This window comes from Pithys albifrons, chromosome 15, assembly GCF_047495875.1.
Source record: "Pithys albifrons albifrons isolate INPA30051 chromosome 15, PitAlb_v1, whole genome shotgun sequence".
Taxonomy (NCBI): domain Eukaryota; kingdom Metazoa; phylum Chordata; class Aves; order Passeriformes; family Thamnophilidae; genus Pithys; species Pithys albifrons.
Window position 1 is genome coordinate 4,580,820 of NC_092472.1, and position 22,536 is coordinate 4,603,355.

Consider the following 22,536-nt stretch of genomic DNA (forward strand, 5'->3'; position numbering starts at 1 on the left):
AAGTGGAGAGACTGTTTAATGAGAACCTTGATGACCCAGATTTGTTTCCTTTTGTTTTTTGCTGCTGTGAATCCTTCAAAACTGAAAGCTCTGGTGCTGTTGACAACTGGCACTCTGACAGGTTCAATGTTGGCCATAACAGCTGTACATGAGCCCTGCCACGTGCACAAGTGAAGGTGGTTTTAGGATGTGATGGGGGACTTTTGTTCTGACCCAGTGACACAGTTCATATGCAGAAAACACACAGGATTTTGGGTGCCAGGAGTTCTCAAAGCTGCTGTCCTAGACTGGGGCTAGGAATGAGCATTGGGAGGCAGATGTTTGGAGGAATCCAGGCTTAGCTGCTGACAGGGAAATGCTGTTTGACCCCAGCTCTCCCAGTAACAGAGAGCAGTCCTTTCTGCCCTGCCTCACTCACCAACACAGACTTATTCCATATTTCTCACCTTCAAATGTGCAGCCACCAAATTCCATGCATTTCCAAAACTAACTCCTGCTGCACCGAAGGGGCAAAGATACACCAGGGGTGTTGAAGCCCCTGTTCTTTTGGCAACACACACCCCTTCCCCAAAGGTAAATCCCTCTGGAGTATTCCCTGTGAGAGGCAGTTCAATGCCTCCCTGACATCCGATCCCATCAGATCTCGGAAGCTCAGCAGGGTCAGCCCCGGATTAGTACTTGGATGGGAGACTCCTGGGAAATGCCGGGTGCTGTAGGTTCTAGTCCTGAGGACTTCACTGTCCCTGTCCAAGCTCGCTCGGCCGTGGCAGATGAACCTCAGGACTGAAACGGTGGGGCCAGTTCTGTGCACGCTGAGCCTCACCTAAAATGCACTGCACGGGCTGGAGGGGCTCACCCACGTGGGGACAGCCCTTCCCAAAGCTTCGTTCGTGAAGCCGAGCCACACACACACACTATTCCCTGTGAGGCAAAACAGGTGGAGGCAGTCCTGCATCCAACAAAAAGCCCTGGATGTGGGTCATTCCCCAGGAGAGGCCATGGCTCCTGTTCTCCCTCAGTGAGCTGGGACTTGTGCCTCGTGCTGCACAGACACAGAGGTTGGCAGGTTAATGCCCAAAACTAACCCAGAAAGGTGAAGACACATTCTAACCCCACGTGAAACATCTGTTTTAGCTGCCAGCCTTCCCTCCTCCCCCGAGCAACAACGACCTGAGCAGAGACAGAAATGTGAAGCCTTTGAAACGTGAGTAGAGCTGATGTTCTCATTGTAAAGCTTTCCCATGGGCTGTGGAGCACTTCACTTCTGCCTCCATGTCCTCGGTTCCGCTCTTTCCTCCTCTCACACAGAAGTCTCACTTGTCATTCTAAGTCACAGCAGTCCATGGCTGTGCAAAAGAAAGCTGTATTAACCTCTGGCAGCAAATGGTCTCACACAGCTGTTGTGTTTAGCCCCAGCTCCTTCCATAGACAGAAGCACAAAGCCCTCCCTGGAGCGTCTGGCTGCCCCCTTTGAGAGAGAGAGCCCGGCATCAGGTCAGTATTTGCTTGTTCTGATACCAGTGGGCTTGTTTTATCAGTGATCAGTCTGTTTATAAATAAATAGCGAGAGCAGGACTTACAAAGTGAGGGAGAAGTTGTATCTAGAAAACAAAAACCCAGAGAGATGAACAGAAAGATCCCTGAGCAATAAAGGTTTGAGGTGACCCAAGTGATGGCACAAGGAAACATTTAGTAGGTTAAAGGAGGAAATAACTTTTGCCTACAAAGCTAACTCTGCATCTACTACTGTGTGTAATGTGGCAACAGACTTAAGAGAATGCTGAGAACTAATAAGACACAGAAAAAAAAGGCATTTGTTTCAGATCTGCAAACCACATTATACAAAGAATCTAAAGGTACAACTCCGTGATTTTTATTTATTATCTGAACTCTTTCATCTGTTATATAATGGCAGAAAATTGTCCGGTAATTCAAAGTTGAACCATAGAAAGTGTGATTGCAAAACGTGTCACCTTGAAAATGTTTTAAATTTGCCTTTGAGAAGAGATATTGCAATTTTGCCATCACTTACAAAGCCGAAGCATTTTTCTGACTTACATCTCAGGAGGCTGAGTGCTTCAATCTGCACAATTAACGTGCAATTATAGCCAAACCTCACTTGTTTTAATTAATTATTTTGTTTTACTTTTATCAACTAATTATTTAATTTTAATTAATCGACTTCCGTTTTTTCTAAATGCAAGCTTTTCCCATTTTCAGGGAAGAGGCCAAGCATTCCTGAAAAGGTAAGATTTATTTTGTGGCTGTTGATGGGTTTTTTTGCCCGTTTTGATGCACTCACTCAACTTTTCCTTGTTGTTTTTCAGCCTCTGGCTTCACAACTGAGGTAAGAGTTTTCCCTCTGGAAATAATTGTCAGTGTTCCCCTGTTATTTCCCAATAAGCAGCTTTTTGCCTTTATTTCCTCATCTTGCTCCTGCTTTAGATCCTTGGGGGAGCAGCTGGCGATGATGCCAAAACCTCCTGTCCCACCAAGTGACAGGTATGAGAGAGGCAACTCCCCTGCTCTCAGGAAGCAAAACCCTGCGAAGTAAGTGCTCATTTCATTGACATTTAATATTTTAGGATATTAGGAAAAGGAAACTTTACCTTCCTCCCGTGGATTTTTATGAGCCCGCAAACCCCCTTCTTCAGAGCCAGTCACATTCCACAGCAGAAGGAGATCGTTCTCTGGCATTTTCTAGATAAACTGGGGGCTCAACTCTGTGACTGAGTTTAAAACAAGTTAAGAAAGTAATTAGGAACTGCTAATCAGCCAGGAAAATTTATAGGAGGAACAAAACCCTGAAGTCTTACCATGAGCTCCAACAATGTAGCCGAGCATTAACAGCCAGTTCAAGACTTGAAGACCAATGTTTTGTCATTGTAAAAACTTGCTTTAAGCTCTAATCTTACAATCAGTTCATGGGTTTTCCTTGTTGATAGAATCAAGACGGGCTAAGGACAAGCATAGTGGCTTAGATTAAGGCTGGAATTAGAATTTTAGATTTTTTTTTAATGGGGAAAACCAAGATTTGGCATTCATTGGGCCTGTAAAACTTACTATAAATTCATATTCTAGTTGAAAATGTGTCCCAGTGCACACGAAGTGAAAGGGTCGTATTCCACCTGTGATGAGTGTTTTGTTTTCATTCCAGGCAGAGTTGGCCACCACACAAAAAAAATGAGGTAAGTAGAATCAAAAAGCTCACATTTAAAGGTGTCTGGACCACAATAACATTAAGGACCTGTATAAACTAATAATTATGGAAGAGGTTTCTCTTATCAGTTATAAAGAATACTCGTGGATCTTCCATAGCACAGGGGGTGGTTTTAAACAGTTCTTCCATGTCAAGCTCAGTTTATTCCCCAAAATGAAGGAAGAATAAGGCCAGATTTTTTTTTTTGGCATGGGAGAAGGGATTTTTCTCAGATTTTTTTTTTTGGCATGGGAGAAGGGATTTTTCTCAGATTTTTTTTTTTTTGGCATGGGAGAAGGGATTTTTCTCAGATTTTTTTTTTTTTTGACATGGGAGAAGGGATTTTTCTCACACCACATGTGGAGGTTTGGGGGACTTGTTTCAGCTTAGGCTGACCTAAAAGTTTCACTCTCAGATAACTCTCAGAGCTCACACTTGAAGGAATGAGGAAAATCTGTATCTGCTGAGAGTTTCTGACTACTTTGGGTCAAGATCCATTATGGCACATCCACCACATAGATTATTTGCACTTAATTAATTAATGAATGAAAGAACTTTGAAAATTATTTGGTGTTGCAAGAAGACAGAAACCTCATTTTAGATGAGTGACAGAGTAGAAATCAGAGTTCTTGTATACTCAAAATTCACCAATGTCCAGGTTTTGTTTTGTAAAATATTCCTAAGAACTGTGGTATAATATGTTGGTAATGTGTATTTTCTTTTGGCTCCCCAGGAAGAAGAAGACAGTGAGTATTTCTACAGCAATTTTTTAAAACTTAAGGTCTTTCTTTGCCTTTGCTTGATAAAAAAATTAATGATCACAGAATTGTTTCTTTAGAGTCATTTCAGTAGTCAAGGTGGTACCTTGATAGGCTGTGGAATTCTTACAAAGCACCTCAGGCACATTTGTATATCAAAGCCATAAAAGATGGGAAATGAGCAGCTGAGAACTTCCTTCAGTCAGCCAGGCAGGAGACAGCAGGGTTTGTTATTCTGAAATACATCGCTGGAGAGGTCTGTGATCTGCACAGAGCAGGCACAGGGACTGGCATCTCCCCCTCGAGCAAACCCTCCGGGCAAACCCTGCTGGTGCCACTCCCTGTGCAGGGTTACTCACCTTCAGGAACTGAAGCAGAACTTGTCATGTAACAACAGTATTTGTAATGCTGGTTTCTGAAATGGAGTTGGTGAAGTGACAGAGGCAGAACATTTGAGCCAGTCCCCAGGAGTGAGTTATCCTGTCCCCAGGAGTGAGTTATCCAGTCCCTAGGAGTTATCCAGTCCCCAGGAGTTAGTTATCCAGTCCCCAGGAGTTAGTTATCCAGTCCCCAGGAGTGAGTTATCCAGTCCCCAGGAGTTATCCAGTCCCCAGGAGTTAGTTATCCAGTCCCTGGGAGTTAGTTATCCAGTTCCCAGGAGTGATCCAGTCTCCAGGAGTGATCCAGTCTCCAGGAGTGATCCAGTCCCCAGGAGTGAGTTATCCAGTCCCCAGGAGTGAGTTATCCAGTCCCCAGGAATGAGTTATCCAGCCCCCAGGAGTTAGTTATCCAGTCCCTGGGAGTTATTCAGTCCCTAGGAGTTAGTTATCCAGTCTCCAGGAGTGATCCAGTCTCCAGGAGTGATCCAGTCTCCAGGAGTGATCCAGTCCCCAGGAGTTAGTTATCCAGTCCCCAGGAGTTAGTTATCCAATTCCTAGGAGTTATCCAGTCTCTAGGAGTTATCCAGCCCCCAAGAGTTATCCAGTCCCCAGGAGTTAGTTATCCTGTTCCTAGGAGTTATCCAGTCCCCAGGAGTTAGTTATCCAGTCCCCAGGAGTTAGTTATCCAGTCCCCAGGAGTTAGTTATCCAGTCCCCAGTTGATATCAGTCTCTAAGAGTTGTCACTCCTCTAAGCCCCCACAAGAGACTGAAGCTGTGCAGAGCAGTTTGCCTGTTCCCCTCTTACTGGAATGAGGCTGTTCCCCTCTTGCTGATGATGCTGGAGAAAGAAAAGGTTTTGTTTCATGCTGGGAGAAATCTCACGAAGGAATGGTGCTCACGGAGGTAATCTCAAGTCTGCTGTTTAAAGCAAAACGGCAGTTCAAGCCTCCCTGACATCCGATCCCGTCAGATCTCGGAAGCTCAGCAGGGTCAGCCCCGGATTAGTACTTGGATGGGAGCCCTCCTGGGAAATGCCGGGTGCTGGAGGTTCTAGTCCTGAGGACTTCACTGTCCCTGTCCAAGCTTGCTCGGCCGTGGCAGATGAACCTCAGGACTGAAACGGTGGGGCCAGTTCTGTGCACGCTGAGCCTCACCTAAAATGCACTGCACAGGCTGGAAGGGCCCACCCACGTGGGGACAGCCCTGCCCAAAGCTTCGTTCGTGAAGCCGAGCCACACACTCTGTCAGCTGTTTAAAGCAATGTAACAGAGAACACTTGGTTATGTACCACCTTCAGCTCTGCTGCAGGTAAGGCCCCCAAACTGGGGCTTATCTAAAACAGAAATTAGAAAATGTAAATGTTTATTTTTAATTTTAATACTTAATTTTAAGTTGAGCAGTTCATATGAATTTACAGCCTGTAACTAACATATCAAGGACTGTTTATAGACTGTTTACTCCTTATGTTTATCCAATTAAGCATCAGCTATGTGACAGAATTTCTTCATTGGACTTCACTGAAGAATGCCTCCTGTTTTCCTTGTCTCCCTCTCCACAGCTGCACCCCACAGAGCAGTGCCACAGCTGTGCCTGCCCCCACACGGCTCCAATGCTGTGCCACCCAAAGCTCTCAAGCCTCCACCTAAGCCAGGAGCCAGCAGTGTGCCTGGGGCAGAAAGGTTTGTGTCCCCATTGCTGTGTGTTCCTTTGGAATGCCAGTCCCTTGGCAGCTCAGCAGGTCACTGTGTGTGTGTAGCCCCAGGGCTCTCAGGAGAAGTTCCTCACTCAGGCTGTGTTGTGGCCTCCACAAAATGTCCTTTTGTGTTGTTCCTGCTCTCCAGGAGAATCCCTCATGTAATCAAAGCTCTGCACCAGGGAAGCAGAAAATGTACCTCAGGCAAACAACTAAACCCACAGATCTCTCAGTTCTGTGTCAAGGTTGTATTTTAGGGCCTGCTGGTCCAGTGCTCCCATTCCTGAGCCATCTCCTGCAGGATCCATAAGAATCACCAGCCCTTTAGGGAAGGGCTTTCTACAAAAACTACTCCATAGTTTTCTATAGAACTATTCAGGATGTAGGTCCAAGAGGTCCAAGAGCCAGAGCTGTGACTGCCAATCACTTCAAAACTGAAAACTCAACAACCTCAGTTGTGCAGAATTGAATTGGAAAGAATTTCACCACCCTTTTACTAAATCTTACCCAAATGGTTGATAATTCCTGTTTAAAATTGTGAATCTTGCTTCATCTTTTTCTGTTTTCACCTTACAAATATTTGATTGGTCTGTCTTCATTTGCTGGATGGAAGAGCCCTTAAAGAACTTTTGATTTCTGATGTAGCATTGTTACAAATGATCACCCAAATAACCAATCATTTGGTATAAAGGGTAGTCCAATTTTATAAGTAATGAAAGCTACAGAGTAAACAGCACAGGCTGGGTGCACTGGGAGTCTCTGCTCCATCAGTGACACCCATCTGAGCTTGCAGGCTCCTTTTTTATACAGTCAAAGCAGGTTTATTTTTAACCAGTTCCTATAAATGATTTTCTTCTCTCTTCGTTTTGAGATCCTTTCATCTGATTCTTCCTGTTGCTTCTGCTGGTCATGGGGGCTGGTTCTTCTTTGGTGTGATTCTTAACTTAAAATTTACCTGGAGCCTTATTTGTTGTCTTGAGGTGTTTCTTCCTTATCTTTATTGGGTTCACTTCTCCATTGTATTTAGGTGTTCTTGGATTATCTTCTGTCTGCACTGTATTTATTTTACTTGGAAAGGCTGCTTAGTTATTAACTTTAGTTCTTTTCTTTTTCTACTTTTTATACATTATTTGATAAGCTCATAGACATTCTGTTGCTAAATCTTTCATGCATCAAGCTACACAGAATGTTTTGTTATGCTTTTGACACAAACTAGTTTATATTTATCACAGCATGCAACAGAGTTAGGCTCTGGTGAGTTGGGCTGTGCTCCTCCAGTCCACCCTGAGGCACATTTTCTAATCTCTGTATTTCTTTAGTGGCTCTTTGATGGATCCCTCCAACTTGCCACCATCCCCTGGCACTGCTGACACCCAGCAGAGCAGGCACTGCAGTAGCAATAGCAAGGTCATATGCAAATAGCACTAGTCCTGTGATGACACTTCTGCTTCTATTCCAACAACGTGCCAAGTGTTGCTGCAGTAGAGGCCCCATTTGACTGATTTTCTGCCATGAATCAAGCCATGATGGGATGTTTTTGTTCTGCAAACATAATTGGCATATTCATCTCAGAGCTTTTCCAACAGCTCGTTTAAGCAGAAGAGAAATATGAACTGTAAAGGAAAACAGTGCAGGCCATTTGTTCCCAATTAGGTGAGGAAACGAAAATAATAACAAAAATTGAAGATTGGGACTCCATTTTGAGAAGTTTTGAGTGTAGTTTGCTTATTCCTGTGAAAATAGGCACTTGAAAACAGTTTTAATGGAGAAAGATACACAGGTTGCTTTTATTAGAAGCTTCTAAGGCACACACCAGAAGGTCTGCACACACGTGACCAGGAATGTTACAATTTTACAACTTCTCTAGTAATTTACATATATCAATAACTAAGATCTTCATTTCCCTCTGTGCTCCACCCATAGGGGTCTTCAGAACTGCTTTTTGGAGATCTTCTAGGACCTTTAGGTCTTTGTCTTGTGTTTTGCCTTCTTGCTATCTCCAGGTGGCTTTTCACAAACACCATGACCTTGGCAGGGCATGAGAAAGCTCACAATTGGTGAGGAAAAGCTTTAGTAACTGACTTTAGGATGTGAGCAACCCAGAAGAATCCATGCAACTGAGATGATTCTAAAAATCTACCAAAACACACTAAAATCCTTTAGGCATCAGTGGGCTGAGGTTGGCAGAGACCTCTGGGTGTCATCTGGTCCAAGCCCCAACCCAGGCAAGGTCACCTTGGCCAGGCTTGTGCAGATGGCACTTGAGTGTCTCCAAGAGCAGGGACTCCACAGCTTTCTTGGCATCCTGCTCCAGTGCTTGGCTGCCCTCCCAGTGGGGAAGGGTTTCCTTTCAGAGGGACCCTCTGGAGATGTAGTTTGTGGGCACTGCCTCTGCCTTGGCACTGGGCACCACTAGGAAGAGCCTGGCTCTCCTTTCAGATGTTTATGAGCATTAGTGAGATCCCTCCTGAGCCTTCTCTTTTCCAGGCTGAGCAGTCCCAGCTGCCCCAGCCTTTCCCTTTTGTTTCTGGCTCTTCCCAGCTTGCAACATTAGTGACAAAGAGCATTTTCATCAACAATGTCACAAAAAAGAAAAGACTCTGTAAGTGGAACCTCACAGGAAGAACTATCTGGCAAGGTGTTCCCTGAGCTTCTTGCTTTGGGGGAACAAAGGAGTCATTCCCTGAGGAATCTCAATCAGATGGAGGACTTTTCTGCACTGATCCTGATCCCCTCTACCTCAGTCCCAGACACTGAGCTCCAGGTGAACTTAAAGGTGGATCCACCTTCACACAGAAGATTAAAAGCCCTAAAACAAAAAGGGAAAACTTTCCTCAGCCTGCAGAGGTCTCAGGGGGCTCCCCCATTCTGTAAAATGTCCTAAGTCCCAATTGGGTGTTCAGAGCACAGAAATGTTGTATGGAAATGTTGTATTTGTACTGACTGTTTTTTTTTTTAAACAGTGCTAGAAACTTGTCTTCAACTGGCTCACTACCCCCACGCTTCCATCCAGGTCTGTATCCTGCATTCCTGCTTCTTTTTTTGGTAAAAATATGATTGAAAGGTGGTTTCAGTGCAGTTAATAAGAATATTTTTTTTCCTGTGGATGTGGCTGGTTAGACTGTGAACAGAGAACTGTCAGGTTCTTGTGTAACTTACCTGATGTTTTGGGGTTTTGTTCCATGAAGTTTGGGCTTCCTGCCTGGTTAAACCAGTGTCACAACTCCACAGAACCATCTTTTTCACCTCAGCAAACAGTACTGAGGGCTGAGGGGTGCTGATCACTGCCTTGTGTTAATACCCTCGGAATGGGGAGGTAACACTTCCTATGTGAAAACACTACATATTTATGTTGAAATAACAAGTAAAAAATAAAGAAAACTTAGAAACCAATTGTTTTGCAGGTAGTTTTTCACATATGGTAACAATGTCCTACAGTGACATGTTTAACTTTCTAATTGCAAAGAAGGAGAGGATTGCAAAGAGACAACATGACTTCTGTCTCTAAAGAAACCAAGATGCTCTGAACTGAGTAATTGTGGCACAGGAAAGATGTCACCTCTGTTTCAAGTTCAGCTGATCTTGTGGAAATGTGAACTCCAAGAGTTCAGCAAAAGTCTCTGTGCACCAGGGATGAAATTAGGCAGAAAATGTGGTTCTGGTAAAGAAGCCTAAACCTGATTTCAAATCAATTCCAAATGTTTCAGTGCCAGGGTGTTATAAATACTTCATGCCTCATAAAATCAGGATCCTACACCCTGTTTGCACAGATGAAATTATTTTCCTGGCTTTAACTTTTTCTCTGTTTTCATATCTTTGAAGGCAACAACAGCAGATCCCCTTCGAGAGGCTCAGCTGACGCAAGACCCCCAATGCCAATTCCCAGCAGACAGACTGGTCACCAAACAAGCCCCGAGGAAGATGAGGTACAAAACATTACAAATATCAACCAAAACTGTCATACACAGCAAATTTCCTGGTTTCAGAGTTGTTTTTCTAGTCAGGGTGCCAGTAAGAGCTTTCAGTTTCCTTTTCTGTGCCAAACTTTAGTGCCTTATTTTGCCTTCACCAAGAAAAACAACAATAGCAAACCCCTGACAGAAGAAAATAAGAAAAGTACTTGTTTGCTGGATTGCTCTGCACAATTGCCTTCAGGTAGCGTTGCATATTCAATTCTCCTTCCACAAAACTTTGATGAGTAAAGAACTCAGCTTTTTAAGTGCATTTTTGTTTTGCATTTCTTTAAATAGAACAAGTTTAGAACAAGCCACCCCTGATGATACCGTTGCTGGGCACTCACAATGGTATTTGCACAGGAAGTCTGAATTATTGCCTCAGCTGAGAGTTAAAAAATGAAATAAAAATTAATTTAAAAACAAACAAACAGAGGAACAAAGGCTTAGGATGTGTCTGGGTCAGAAAGAGAAAACGCCACTTAAAATGTTTTACTGACAATATTTGGAAATACCAGTTGTCTTGCCTGCAGGTGTGTTATAGGAAGGTTAGCAATAATTTCAAATTTATTAAAGTGAGCAAATAATTTAATACCATTTAGTGCCACTTACCCAGACTGTACTATACACTCTGAAACTCAGCCCTTCAGAGACTGTGCACATATACCCAAACACCCCTGTTATGGGTTTAAGTAGGTGTAGGCCTAAATTTAGGCTTTAGATTTCAGAGTAGGTCTCTGGGGAATTGAGTTCTCCAGAGTGATTTGTAATTAGAATGGTGGGATTGTGTCTGATGGGGAGTTATTTTTTGTTATTTCTATCTTGTGTAACTGTATGTTATATTGTAGTTTTCTTTCAATTTTCTCTTTTCTGTATAAATATATATAATTAGTTTGGGTTTAAACCTGTTCTGAGTTTTGAGGGGATTTTTTGTCCCTTTTTCTCAGCGGTGGGAGGAGGGAGGCTTTGACTCTGTATTGGGCAGTTGGCATTTTGCCAGCTCAACCCAAGACAACCCCTCACACTGCAATGTCTCTCTATGTCCTGTTGCTGAAATCCACCCTGTGAGCCTGCCCTGACCCTGTGTGTGCCCCCACCCTGCAGGGCTCGCTGAGCACCCAGTGGTACGTGGCCTATGTCAGCCGGCCCGAGGCCGAGGCGGCGCTGCGCAGGATCAACAAGGTACTGGTGCCCTGGGAGACCCCGACAGAGCAGGATGCTGAGCCAAGTTAGTGTGGGATAAGATAAAAAGTGAAAGTTTTTCAATATCCAGCCTAGGGCCCGCAGCAATCCATATTGATGCACATGTCAGTGATGCCGTGAATGACTCCCCCAAAAACAGGACTTCGAGCCACGTTAGTGTAGGGTAAGATAAAAAGTAAAGGTCCTTTAATATCCCAGGCCTACAGCCCACAGGAATACAGGATGACATCCATGTGTCCCAGTTCTTGTTTCCATGGCTTTTATAATAAGATCCCTCCAATCATTGCTTTACACATTTCTCAGTCCAGCCCCAGTCCCACCCCTGGTCCAACCCCTGGAATTGGGTCTGGGGTCATCAAGACCCTCTGTCTTCATCAGCTCCTCTTCCTCGGGCACACAAAGGTCTCTTGGAGTTCATCCAGTTCTGGCTTTTGGGTCACTCTGACCTGTGTTTATGTTTCATTCTGTGGGTCTCTGATATCCTTCAGCTCTACCTTGGAAAGGAGTCTAACCAAGATTAATTAACTAAAGGAATTTGAGCTCCCTGTTCTGGGACAGGGGTAGTGATAGAAAGGCATTAAACTTAAACTGTTAGAAATATTAACCCTCTAAAAATCCACAACTACTGTGTTCCTAAAATCTACAAAATGTGAAAATCAGAACAAAAACCCCTTTGGCATCATCAGCAAGCTCTAATATCCATGGCTTTTATAATATGATCTATCTAATCATTACTTTACACATCTCCAGTTCAACCTTTTTCCTCCATCGGTCTCACCCCTGTTCCACTCCCTCAGCATCTGAGTCTGGGGTCGGTGAGACCTCTTCTTCATTCTCTTCTTCCTCAGCACACACAGGGCTCTTGGAGGTGTTCCAGTGTTCTTAGACCCAAGGTTGTTGGCTCATGTTTATGTTTCATTCTGCAGGCCTTTCTGATAGTCTTCAGTCTTCTGCCTTGAAGAGGGTCTAAACCTGAGATCAGCTCAGTTGGTTCAAACTTGGCTGTAATAATGCCAAGGTCATGGGTTCAATCCCCTGGGTGGGCCATTGACTTGAGTTGGATCTGCTGATCCTTGTGGGTCCCTTCCAACTCAGAATATTCTGATTCTAAACAACTAAAAGAATTTAAGCTACTGATATGTGGCACAGCTTGGCATGTATAAACATTGAGCTTAAGTTGCTACAAATATCAGCACACTGAATCTACATTTTACTACAGTACTTCTAAAATCTATAAAACTGAAAAAATCAAAAAATCAACCCCCCTTCCTACATCAGTACTCAGGTGATCCCAATCCTCCTGGGGTCCCTGTGCTCCCACAGAACAGGAAAGGCCAATAAACAGTGGGGTTGCAGCACCAGTGGAGATGCTCAGAGTGAAGGATTCATCCTCAGTGTCTTCACCCACAGGAAAGTTACACATTTTGGAACAAAGACAAAATAAAACTTAAAATTAAAAATTTTAAAATTAAAATTTATATTGTTGCTGGCTTTTGAATTTGCTGAGACTTTGTAAAATGTAATGTAATGTGATTTTCCTTTCCTGAAGGGAAGTTCCAGCCAGGTGGGGGTTGGTCTCTTCTCCCAGGCACTCAGCAATAGGACAAGGGGGCACGATGGGCTCAAGCTCTGCCAGGGGAAATTGAAGTTGGAGAGCAGAAAGGAATTCTTTGCAGAGAGAGTGCTCAGGCATTGGAATGGGCTGCCCAGAATGGGGGTGGATTCCCCATCCCTGGAGGTTTTTCAACTGAGCTTGGCCGTGGCACTGAGTGCCATGATCTGGTAAAGGGACTGGAGTTGGCCCAAGGGTTGGACTTGATGATCTCGGAGGTCTTTTCCAACCCAATCCATTCTATGATTGTTTGCAAGTAGGGCCAGCCCAAGCAGTGAGCAGGTAGGATAGAAAGAGGACTAGAGCTGACTTGAGCATGTGCAACCAAGATAAAGGAACTTGTTTGAATGGAGAAGCAGCTCGAAGCACATGAGAAATGCTTTCTAACAGAGGGGGGGGGAAGCAGAACCTGGACAGAGGGGGGGTGGTGGTGAAGAATAATAAACAACAAAATGTGTAATTCCATGATATAAATCTACAGAGTGACTGTAATGGATAATATTTAGAGCTAACTGCTTAAAAGGGCTGAATTTTTGTATACCTGGTGGACACATACTCAGAGGCAGGAGCCCCTGTGTGACCCTGGCTGTGGCCAGACTGTAATAAAATGGTGCTTTACCATCAATATCTAGATTTTCTTTAAATCAATTTCGTCTAAACCAGCCACAAAATCTGTTGTTTTCCAGAGTCCAAGAGAACAATTTATGTGCCTCCACAAAGCAGTTTGACCTTGCCTCTCTTAGGAGCACTGGCTTGTTCTCTGGAAATAGTTTTCTGTCACCAGTGAGGAATTTGCTGCAAATGGTCGTTTTCAGGCAGCTTGAATTAGATAAGGAGAATCCCACCCTTTTCTAGGCTGTGTTGACCAGCAAAATGAAGTACAGATTCAAACAGATGAAACCCAGGCTGGTCTGTGCATGTGGAGGCAAATTAAAATTAGAAGTATAAATAAAATAATACCCCATGATGTGTGGTTAGTTTGTGATGCTCCACAGCACTTGCCCTGAGCTGAGGGTGAGATGTGCACCTTTCCAATCACTTGTAATAAGGCCCAGCTCCTGAGATCACATTCAGTGCCCTTGAGAAAGGAATTTTAATGGAAGGCTTGTCAACCCAGATCTGAAGTGGATGAAAGCAGAGAGAGAGTGATCCAGCATCACTGCCTTTACCTAAACTGCACAGACACTACCATTATTTTGGGCTGTCTGTAAATACATCACACAGGAACCTCGACTGGCATTTGGCAGAAATGAACTCCTTTTCTGGTTAAACTGATGTAAGGTTTGGCCTTTGATATTTTATTTCCTCCTTTATTGGAATCTCTCCCTTATAGGGCACCATTTTTCCCCTTCCCCAAAATCTGCTTTGGTACCAGACAGGAAGTTTTAAGAAGCAAATTTGGAATGCAGCCCTTTTGATAAATGATGTAACCTCTCTCATGCTGCAGTTTCTCTTACCAGAAGGAAAAAGATTTCAGAAAGAAAGAACACTTAGGAGGAGTGCTCTAGTTAAACTGGGGGTGACTTCTGTTTGTCAGCTTTCATTTTTTTCACCTTTCAGGATGGGACATTCCTGGTGAGAGACAGCTCAAGGAAAACTGTTACTCATCCATATGTGCTGATGGTGCTGTACAGAGACAAAGTGTACAACATCCAGATCCGTTACCAGGAGCAAGATCACTTGTATTTGTTAGGAACTGGCTTAAGAGGAAAAGAGGTACCATGGGGTTTTCCCACTAATTCTCTTCTTTTGAGGGACCTCCTGTGTCATTCCTAAGTGTCAGGTGACTTTTTTCCTGGGGTGGAATTCTCCTTATGGTCTTAGAGTTATTCCTGGTAGAACGATGTTATTGCTGGAGCCAAACTCAGATTCTCCTGTTTGCGCTCAGGGAATGAAGGGATAACCTGAGGATGCAGCCATTAGAAATCCACATACCTGGTTAGGGAATGTTTGTTTACCACTAACATACCAGAAAAGGGAAATGCAGAGCTGAGAGCAAACCAGTACCAGCTTTGCTTTGCTCCCAGACTGGTGGCCCAGCCCCAGGCAGCAGTTCAGTTCCGGTGGGTTTGCTGGCACCAGACACCCATTCAGCCTCACTGGGCAGTTCTGTTTGGGGCAGAACCCTCTGGATTTGTCAGTCAGCTCTTTGAGCTTTCAAGGACAGTCATCACATCAAGCAGAATGACAACAACTTGTATTCAACAGACTGCACAAGTTAACTATGACATACAGTTGTACATACAGTATGTACTGGATGTAACTGTTGTACATGCAGTTATTGAGCTACAGATTGTGGCAGGAATGAACAGAGTCAATCTGAGAGTATTTACTGGACCTTACACATTTTTTTTAAGACTGCTAAGTATTTAGAGTTTTAGAAAAACCTTTTGGTTGTAGTGATTACTAATAATTCTGACATTTATGCCATTGCCTTCTCATTTTTTTCATCCCACAGGATTTTTCTTCTGTAGCAGATATCATTGACCACTTCCAAAGGACACCCCTTCTTCTGATTGATGGAAAAGACAGAGGTTCAAGAAACCAGTGCATGTTAAAATATGCTGCAGGACATATTTAAATGAGACCTTAAGGAAGGTCATATGTAGTATTGAAGCCTCCTGAAGTTTGTAAACTTCAAGATACTTCCTTTTTTCAGCCAACTAAAATCATGAAGTCATTAAAAATCATTTTATTTCAAGGAAAAAGGACTATGTTATTTTTAAATTATGCCTTGAATGCAGTAAGCTTTAAATATGATTTTCCTACAATGTGTTTGTTTGTGTTGACAGTAACAATCACACAGTATGTGAGAATGTTTTATCTTCTGAGATATATATATCCCCTTGAAGTTATTTCCACTCCAAATTAGATGACCCAGGAATAAATATCAATACAAGTCTCTGTTTTCATAGGAGAATGACAAAGTAGGCTCTTTTTTTGCATCAGAACTGCAGCTTCAATTATGTTACTTAAACTGCTACAGAAGAGACCCAAACCTGCTACAGAAGAGCCCCAAACCTTGTCAAAGCTGAGGAGCAGCAAAAGGCAGTAAACACCTTTTATTCCCCAGTAAGTCTAACTATGTGCACTTCTGTGAAGAGGCTGTGGCTCCAGCCTGGATCTGAAAGACACACAGGATGCAGTGACCCCAAACCAGCCTCCAGCCCTGGGAATGCAGTGCCTGCCAGGTCTGTGTCTGGGACACCCAACTATGAGACTCGATTTTCAGAGTATTCTGGAGAACCACCATACCCACAGACAGCACGTTCTCTCTGCCATCCACACCACTGAGGGTTCCATGCCTCAGCCCACAGCTGGAGTCACTCCTGGAACCTCTACCCTCACTCAGAAACAAACTTCCCTCCCTTAACACTCACCTTTCTTCAGCTGTGTCTTTCTGACTAGATCAAGCCTCAGGATGCACATCAGCAAGACCTTCACGTCATCACGTGTTTCCCAAGTGGCAGAGCACACCCAGAGCTCTTAGAAAGCACTCAGGGAGGCTCAACTTGGTTCCTCTTACTCAACTGCCTTCTGCTTTTCTGTAGTTTTTTAAAAAAACCCAAGAACATTCTCAGTTCTAAAATACAAGCTGTAACTGATGGCCACGGGAGCAACTGCACAAGGGGTTTTCACTCACCTTGGTGAAGTGGGATTGATCCAACCCCTTACCTCAGTTTTCTAATAACCTTTGTGTTCTGACAAAGCCTTGGTTTGATGAGTATGGGAGACTTTGCTTTCTCCTTTAAAGCCATCTGTGTCTATCACTTGAAACACTGGGACCAAAATTCAAGGTGGAAGAATAACCTTCCATACAGTCTCAGGTACAATAATCAGATTTCATAAGCAGTATAACATTAAATAGATATGTTTTGTAAATGTTTCTTCCCTTTCTCAAATATTTGGCTGGGAGCTGGAATTCAAAGTTAGCAAATTTCATTTCCATTCAACTGTGAATCCAAAAATAAAGATGAAAAATGAAATTTTAAAAATTCTTCAGCTGAAAAATAGCTCAGTTTTTAAAGAACTCACTACTAACCTGGGGAAAGAAAAATCAGTTCTTATCTATGTTTTCTAAAAATTGCTAAAATTAAGAACAACATCCCCCATATCAGCACTGACTTTGGGAGCTGGAGGTAATTCTGTTCCATTGCACTGCCTTGAAAAATGTGACTCAAGAGACTCAGAAATACCTCCTATGGAACTGTGTTTTATTCATTTAAAATCATCTCACAAGTGAAAGAGAAATGAAATGGAAACCACCAAACCAAATTCTAACACTGCACATTTTTTCCAGTGGAATAAATCTCAGTGTGGTTATTCAGATAAACATATTTGGTATAAGAATAGAAATACACCTCAACATTCAAACATGGATGATTGAATAGGAATTGTGTTGAACTACATGAGAAGAGTGGACAGTCAAAGATTTCGGGGTGGAGGAATTAGACCACTAAATCTCCATTTCTTTTGTAGCCAGGGGCATTAGGGAGTCACTACAGAAACTAGAAGGAAAAGCACTTTTGCTTTTCCAGGGATCTGCTCTTTGGCACCATTTGTAGAATGAGGAAGCAGCTCAAATGACAAGCTTCAGTTCCTCCTTCACTGGCTGTTTCTCAGCCCATTTTCTAGAGCACAACCGAGATGAAAGAGCACTGACTTGACTTGAAGCAATTTCAATTCTTTGTTACTGTTCCACTGTGTCTCTGTTTAAAAGGAGACAAACACCTGTGAAAACCTTCCTGACCTTTCTAATTAATTACCTCAGTCTTTCCAGCCCTGCTGGGCTTAATTTGGGCAGTGTGGGCTAAAAAACCTTCTCAAAATCAATAACCTACTTATGGCTTTTTTCACTCCATATTTTCAGTTTAAAATAATTATTAATTAACTGCAGGAAACCATATTATTGTTGCACAGTGCAGACTTCAGTGCTCTGAGTTTAGAAGAAGGTGGCGATGGTGAAGAAGAAGAAAGAAGAAGAAAAGAAGAAGAAGAGAAGAAGAAGAAGGAGAAGAAGAGAAGAAGAAGAAGAAGGAGAAGGAGAAGAAGAGAAGAAGAAGAAGGAGAAGGAGATGGAGAAGGAGAAGAAGGAGAAGAAGAAGGAGAAGGAGATGGAGAAGGAGAAGAAGGAGAAGGAGATGGAGAAGAAGGAGAAGGAGAAGGAGAAGAAGGAGAAGGAGGAGAAGGAGAAGAAGGAGAAGGAGAAGGAGAAGAAGGAGATGGAGAAGGAGAAGAAGGAGAAGGAGAAGGAGAAGGAGAAGGAGAAGGAGAAGAAGGAGAAGGAGAAGGAGGAGAAGGAGAAGAAGGAGGAGAAGGAGAAGAAGAAGAAGAAGAAGAAGAAGAAGAAGAAGAAGAAGAAGAAGAAGAAGAAGAAGAAGAAGAAGAAGAAGAAGAAGAAGAAGAAGAAGAAGAAGAAGAAGAAACTTCAGAGGTATTAATAGAAGACAACACACAAAAATGGATGTTCCTCAATCTGTCAGACTCCAAGTCTTTTCTTCAGCTTCTCTTAAATCTTTGGCCTTTACAGGATGGTTGAAATTCAAAATGAGGTCACAAAGCAGCATCTGGCTCTCCACTGGAAGGCAAAGGGCAGAGGGTCAGCATGGCATTTCTTGCAGGGTAGATGCTGAGTGAATGGTGTGTGCACACAGTAATTTGGAGGTGCTCCTCCATCCACTCACTCACAAATTTGAAGGGGTTTTGGTTTAGTTTGTTTATTTCAAGATAGTTAATGCTGGTATCAGCATATTAGTAAGGTTTGCATTAGGAGACTGTCAGTGTTTCTGCACAGGAATGACTTTGACAATCCAACAGGTATTTTCCCAAGTTAACTAACCTGTTGCTACCTATAACTACTGCTGAATTAACTTCCCAGAACACACCAGCCACTCTGTGGCTTCGTGACATGGGAACACAGAGGCACACAGGGAAAAAAGCCCTTCCCATCTGCACGCTCAGGACAGTGCCTGGGCAGCTTCCTGTGAAACTACAGGGGAAGGCACAATTACCATTTAGTTTCTTCAACTCACTGGACATTTGGTCAACATTTTTAATGGCAGCTTCAAGGTTAAACTGCCCAGCAGCAGCAGTTTTGGTCACCTGTGTGAAAACAGGAACAAAACAGAACAGGCAGGGTAAGTATTTTTCATAAACTCATTGATCAAGGTGATCATAAATAATGAAATTTTTTCTTTGATTTTTTCAACTAAAACTTCCCCTGTGTTACAATTATCCACTTAGTTATGGCAAATTGCAGCTATGGGAGGCAGGTGCTAAACACTCAGGGTAGGGTTTTTTCCTGTTACTTTTTTTTTTTCTTTTTTACAAACAGCTGCAATGAAATTAATCCTGTCTACAATTGCCTCTCCTCACCTGCATTTGTTTCATTTTTGTTTTCGACCTTTTCCTACAGAATGGAAATGAAAATCCAGTAATTAATTCAGCCACAAGATGGAGCTAATGTGACATTAATGTGCATTACAGAATCAGTCACAATTAGCACTGAGTGTTAATGAACCTGCCAAAACCTGCCCACAAACATTTGTGTCTGTACAGGTAATTAGTTTATAATCAACATCTTTTTGCTTATTTTGGAAATCATATTCCCTCCCTTTAACCTGTAATTAAAACCCAATCAAAACCTAGAGATGCTTAAGACTAGAAACCATTTGAATTAAGTATAATTTGAATTTTCAAATTTATACTACAGTCCTTTTTAGGATTTTTTTTCCTTAGGAAAAATATTAAAGAGAAGGGCACATAGTCCTGTTTAACATCTTTACTGATTATTTAGATGAGGGGATTGACTCCATCATCAGCAAATTTGCTGATGACACCAAGTTGGGAGGGAGTGTCAACCCATTGGAAGGCAGGAGGGCTCTGCAGAGGGATCTGGATAGACTGGAGAGATGGGCTGATTCCAATGGGATGAAGTTCAACAAGGCCAAGTGCAGGTCCTGCCCTTTGGCCACCCCAACCCCTGCAGCGCTCCAGGCTGGGCACAGAGTGGCTGGAGAGCAGCCAGGCAGAGGGACCTGGGGGGACTGAGGGACAGGAAGCTCAACAGGAGCCAACAGTGTGCCCAGGTGGCCAAGAAGGCCAAGGGGATCCTGGCCTGGATCCAAACTAGCGTGGCCAGCAGGCCCAGGGCAGTGATCCTTCCCCTGGACTCTGCCTTGGGGAGGCCACACCTTGAGTGTTGTGTTCAGTTCTGGGCCCCTCAGTTGAGGCAAGAGATTGAGGGGCTGGAGCGGGGCCAGAGAAGAGCAACGAGGCTGGAGAAGGGTCTGGACTACAAGTGCTGTGGGGAGAGGCTGAGGGAGCTGGGGGTGTTTAGCCTGGAGAAGAGGAGGCTCAGAGGTGACCTCAGCACTGTCTGGAACTCCCTGAAGGGAAGTTGTGGCCAGGTGGGGGTTGGTCTCTTCTCCCAGGCACTCAGCAATAGGACAAGGGGGCACGATGGGCTCAAGCTCTGCCAGAGGAAATTTTAATTGGAGATCAGAAAACACTTCTTTGCAGAGAGAGTGCTCAGGGATTGGAATGGGCTGCCCAGAGAGGGGGTGGATTCACCATCCCTGGAGGTTTTGAAACTGAGCTTGGCTGTGGCACTGAGTGCCATGATCTGGTAAAGGGAGTGGAGTTGGACCAAGGGTTGGACTCGATGATCTCGGAGGTCTTTTCCAACCCAATCCATTCTGTGATTCTATGATTCTATATCACGTTTTCTGGCCTAGTTTATAAGCTCTCTCTCATTCAGAAGTTCTAAAAATAAAATCTGGAAAAACTCTGTGATTCATGAATAATATTCACTATGTAGAACACCTCAGCACTTTAAGAAATATGAGCAAAAGAATGACCATACATTTAACACAGGTTCTTTGGCTGAGTCTCTCTTCCCTTCAGGCAGTGACTTTATGTTGAGTTCATCAGCCAGGGCCAAAGATCCTAAAAAGACAACCCTCAAGTTAATAAGGATTAATATATATAATATATGTACGTATATATCTCACATAAAAGAGCATTTGAAAATTGTAATGATTAGACCTCATCTTCATTAGTGTTTTGTGAAAGTAGAGTCAGAGGTCAAACAGTTGTAATTTCTCTCGAGGAAGAATATAAATTGTGAATTTTATTTGTTTTGCTTTCTTTTAGACAGTGTTTCAGAATTTTTCTAGGGGTTAGCCATGGAACAGTGAAAAAGCATATTCCTCAAACATATTCCCATTTTTTTCAACTGAAAACTTTCTGAGGCATCTGAAAAGACATTGTGAGGAAAAGCTAAAGCACACACCAAACCAGCTCAGTTGGTTAAAACTTGGCTGTAATAACACCAAGGTCATGGGTTCAGTCCCCTGTGTGGGCCATTGACTGAAGAGTTGGGCTCCATGATCCTTGTGGGTCCCTCCCAACCCAGAATAGTCTGGGGTTCTGGGAGTGTTGGCTGTGATGGTGCATCCCCACTGTGGGCTGGGACTCTTTGGGCTACCTTAACCCTGTGTGCTGGGCAGGAACAGAGCTGGGATTACACACCACATCCCTGGGCTTTGGGGTCCCCCATTCCTTCTGCTCCTCTCTCCTGATGGATCAGGACACGCTGGGGCGGGTTGGGCTGTGTGGCCTCACTGAAACGTTGTTTCTGCACTGAAAAGGGGGAGAAAATGGGGTTGTTACTTCATGCTGTGCTTCAGGAGTGACAGGCCGTGCTGAGCTGTGGGGCACACACTGTGCCCCTCTGAGTGCCCCCAGTGCCCTGTGTGAGGGCACAGCTCCTCTGGGGCACTGCCCTGTGCAGGATGAAGCCCTGCCCAGGAGGGCACCAGCTCTGATGGCCCCCTGAGCCTGTGAGGAGGGGCCCCACAAGGCTTGGGGCTTTCCCTGCCCCTGGGCTGCCCTGCCAAGAGCAGAGCAGAAGGGCTGCCCTGCTGGCAGTGCCAGGGGGACACAGGGCAGTGCAGACACCTCACGGGATGCTCAGTCCATTCTGGAGGTGCTGCAGGGGCAGGTGAGCCAGAGCCACAAGCACAGCCCCTGCCTGGCACGTGGGCACAGAGCCCCTCAGCTCCCAGGGGAGCCTTCCAGGGATCACCTGCAGCAATGTCCTGTCTGCTCCTGCAGCACAGCCAGGCCCTCCCAGTGCCCCATTCCTGCCAGGCACAGTGGGCACCAGCAGCAAAATCCCACAACACCAGAGACTTCAAGGGCATTTTGGTGCTTCTCTCCTGCTGCCATGGAGCTGCCTGGGCTGTCCCTGAGGGAACCAGTCCAGCTCCTCATCACACATCTCTGCTGCTCCTTCCTCCACACACTGTTCCTCTTCTCCCATGGTGGAGACAGTCCTCCAAAACTGCTTCAACACGACTTGTGAAATGGTTTATGTTGGAAGGAACCACAGAACTGATCTGGTTCCAAGCCCCTGGCCATGGGCAGGGACACCTTCCACTAGATCAGGTTTCTCCAAGCTTTGTCCAGCCTGGCCTCGAACCTTTCCAGGTGCTGGTGGGGTCTGCAGGCAGCAGTGGCACAGCTCTTTCCACCAGCAGTGAGGAGACTGCTGTTCCCACAGCCTGGCTGTGCCAGGGCCTCTTCCTGGCAGGCACTGGGACAAACTGGTCGGTCCAGTTCAGAGCAGTCCCTGCCCTGGGGCAGACGGAGCCCACCTGGGCAGGAGGGGTTGCAGAGCCCACACTTGGGCAGCCCAAAGGCTTCACTGCCTGAGGCCTCACCAGCAGGGAAAG

At 44.3% G+C, this 22,536-nt stretch overlaps 1 protein-coding gene across 1 annotated transcript in view; it reads left to right on the forward strand.

Annotated features, from left to right (window-relative positions):
- Window positions 1–15,711, forward strand: part of LCP2 (lymphocyte cytosolic protein 2) — a 33,322-nt gene extending 17,611 nt beyond the window's left edge. The window contains exons 9-21 of the mRNA XM_071570432.1: window positions 1,135–1,204; window positions 1,411–1,494; window positions 2,221–2,246; window positions 2,328–2,347; window positions 2,446–2,550; window positions 3,158–3,188; window positions 3,933–3,945; window positions 5,897–6,017; window positions 8,995–9,044; window positions 9,854–9,957; window positions 11,089–11,166; window positions 14,360–14,515; window positions 15,258–15,711. Coding sequence (XP_071426533.1) covers window positions 1,135–1,204; window positions 1,411–1,494; window positions 2,221–2,246; window positions 2,328–2,347; window positions 2,446–2,550; window positions 3,158–3,188; window positions 3,933–3,945; window positions 5,897–6,017; window positions 8,995–9,044; window positions 9,854–9,957; window positions 11,089–11,166; window positions 14,360–14,515; window positions 15,258–15,380 — 981 coding nt within the window. The 3' untranslated portion in view covers window positions 15,381–15,711. The remainder of the gene's footprint in view (window positions 1–1,134; window positions 1,205–1,410; window positions 1,495–2,220; window positions 2,247–2,327; window positions 2,348–2,445; window positions 2,551–3,157; window positions 3,189–3,932; window positions 3,946–5,896; window positions 6,018–8,994; window positions 9,045–9,853; window positions 9,958–11,088; window positions 11,167–14,359; window positions 14,516–15,257) is intronic.
- Window positions 15,712–22,536: the final 6,825 nt, after the last annotated feature.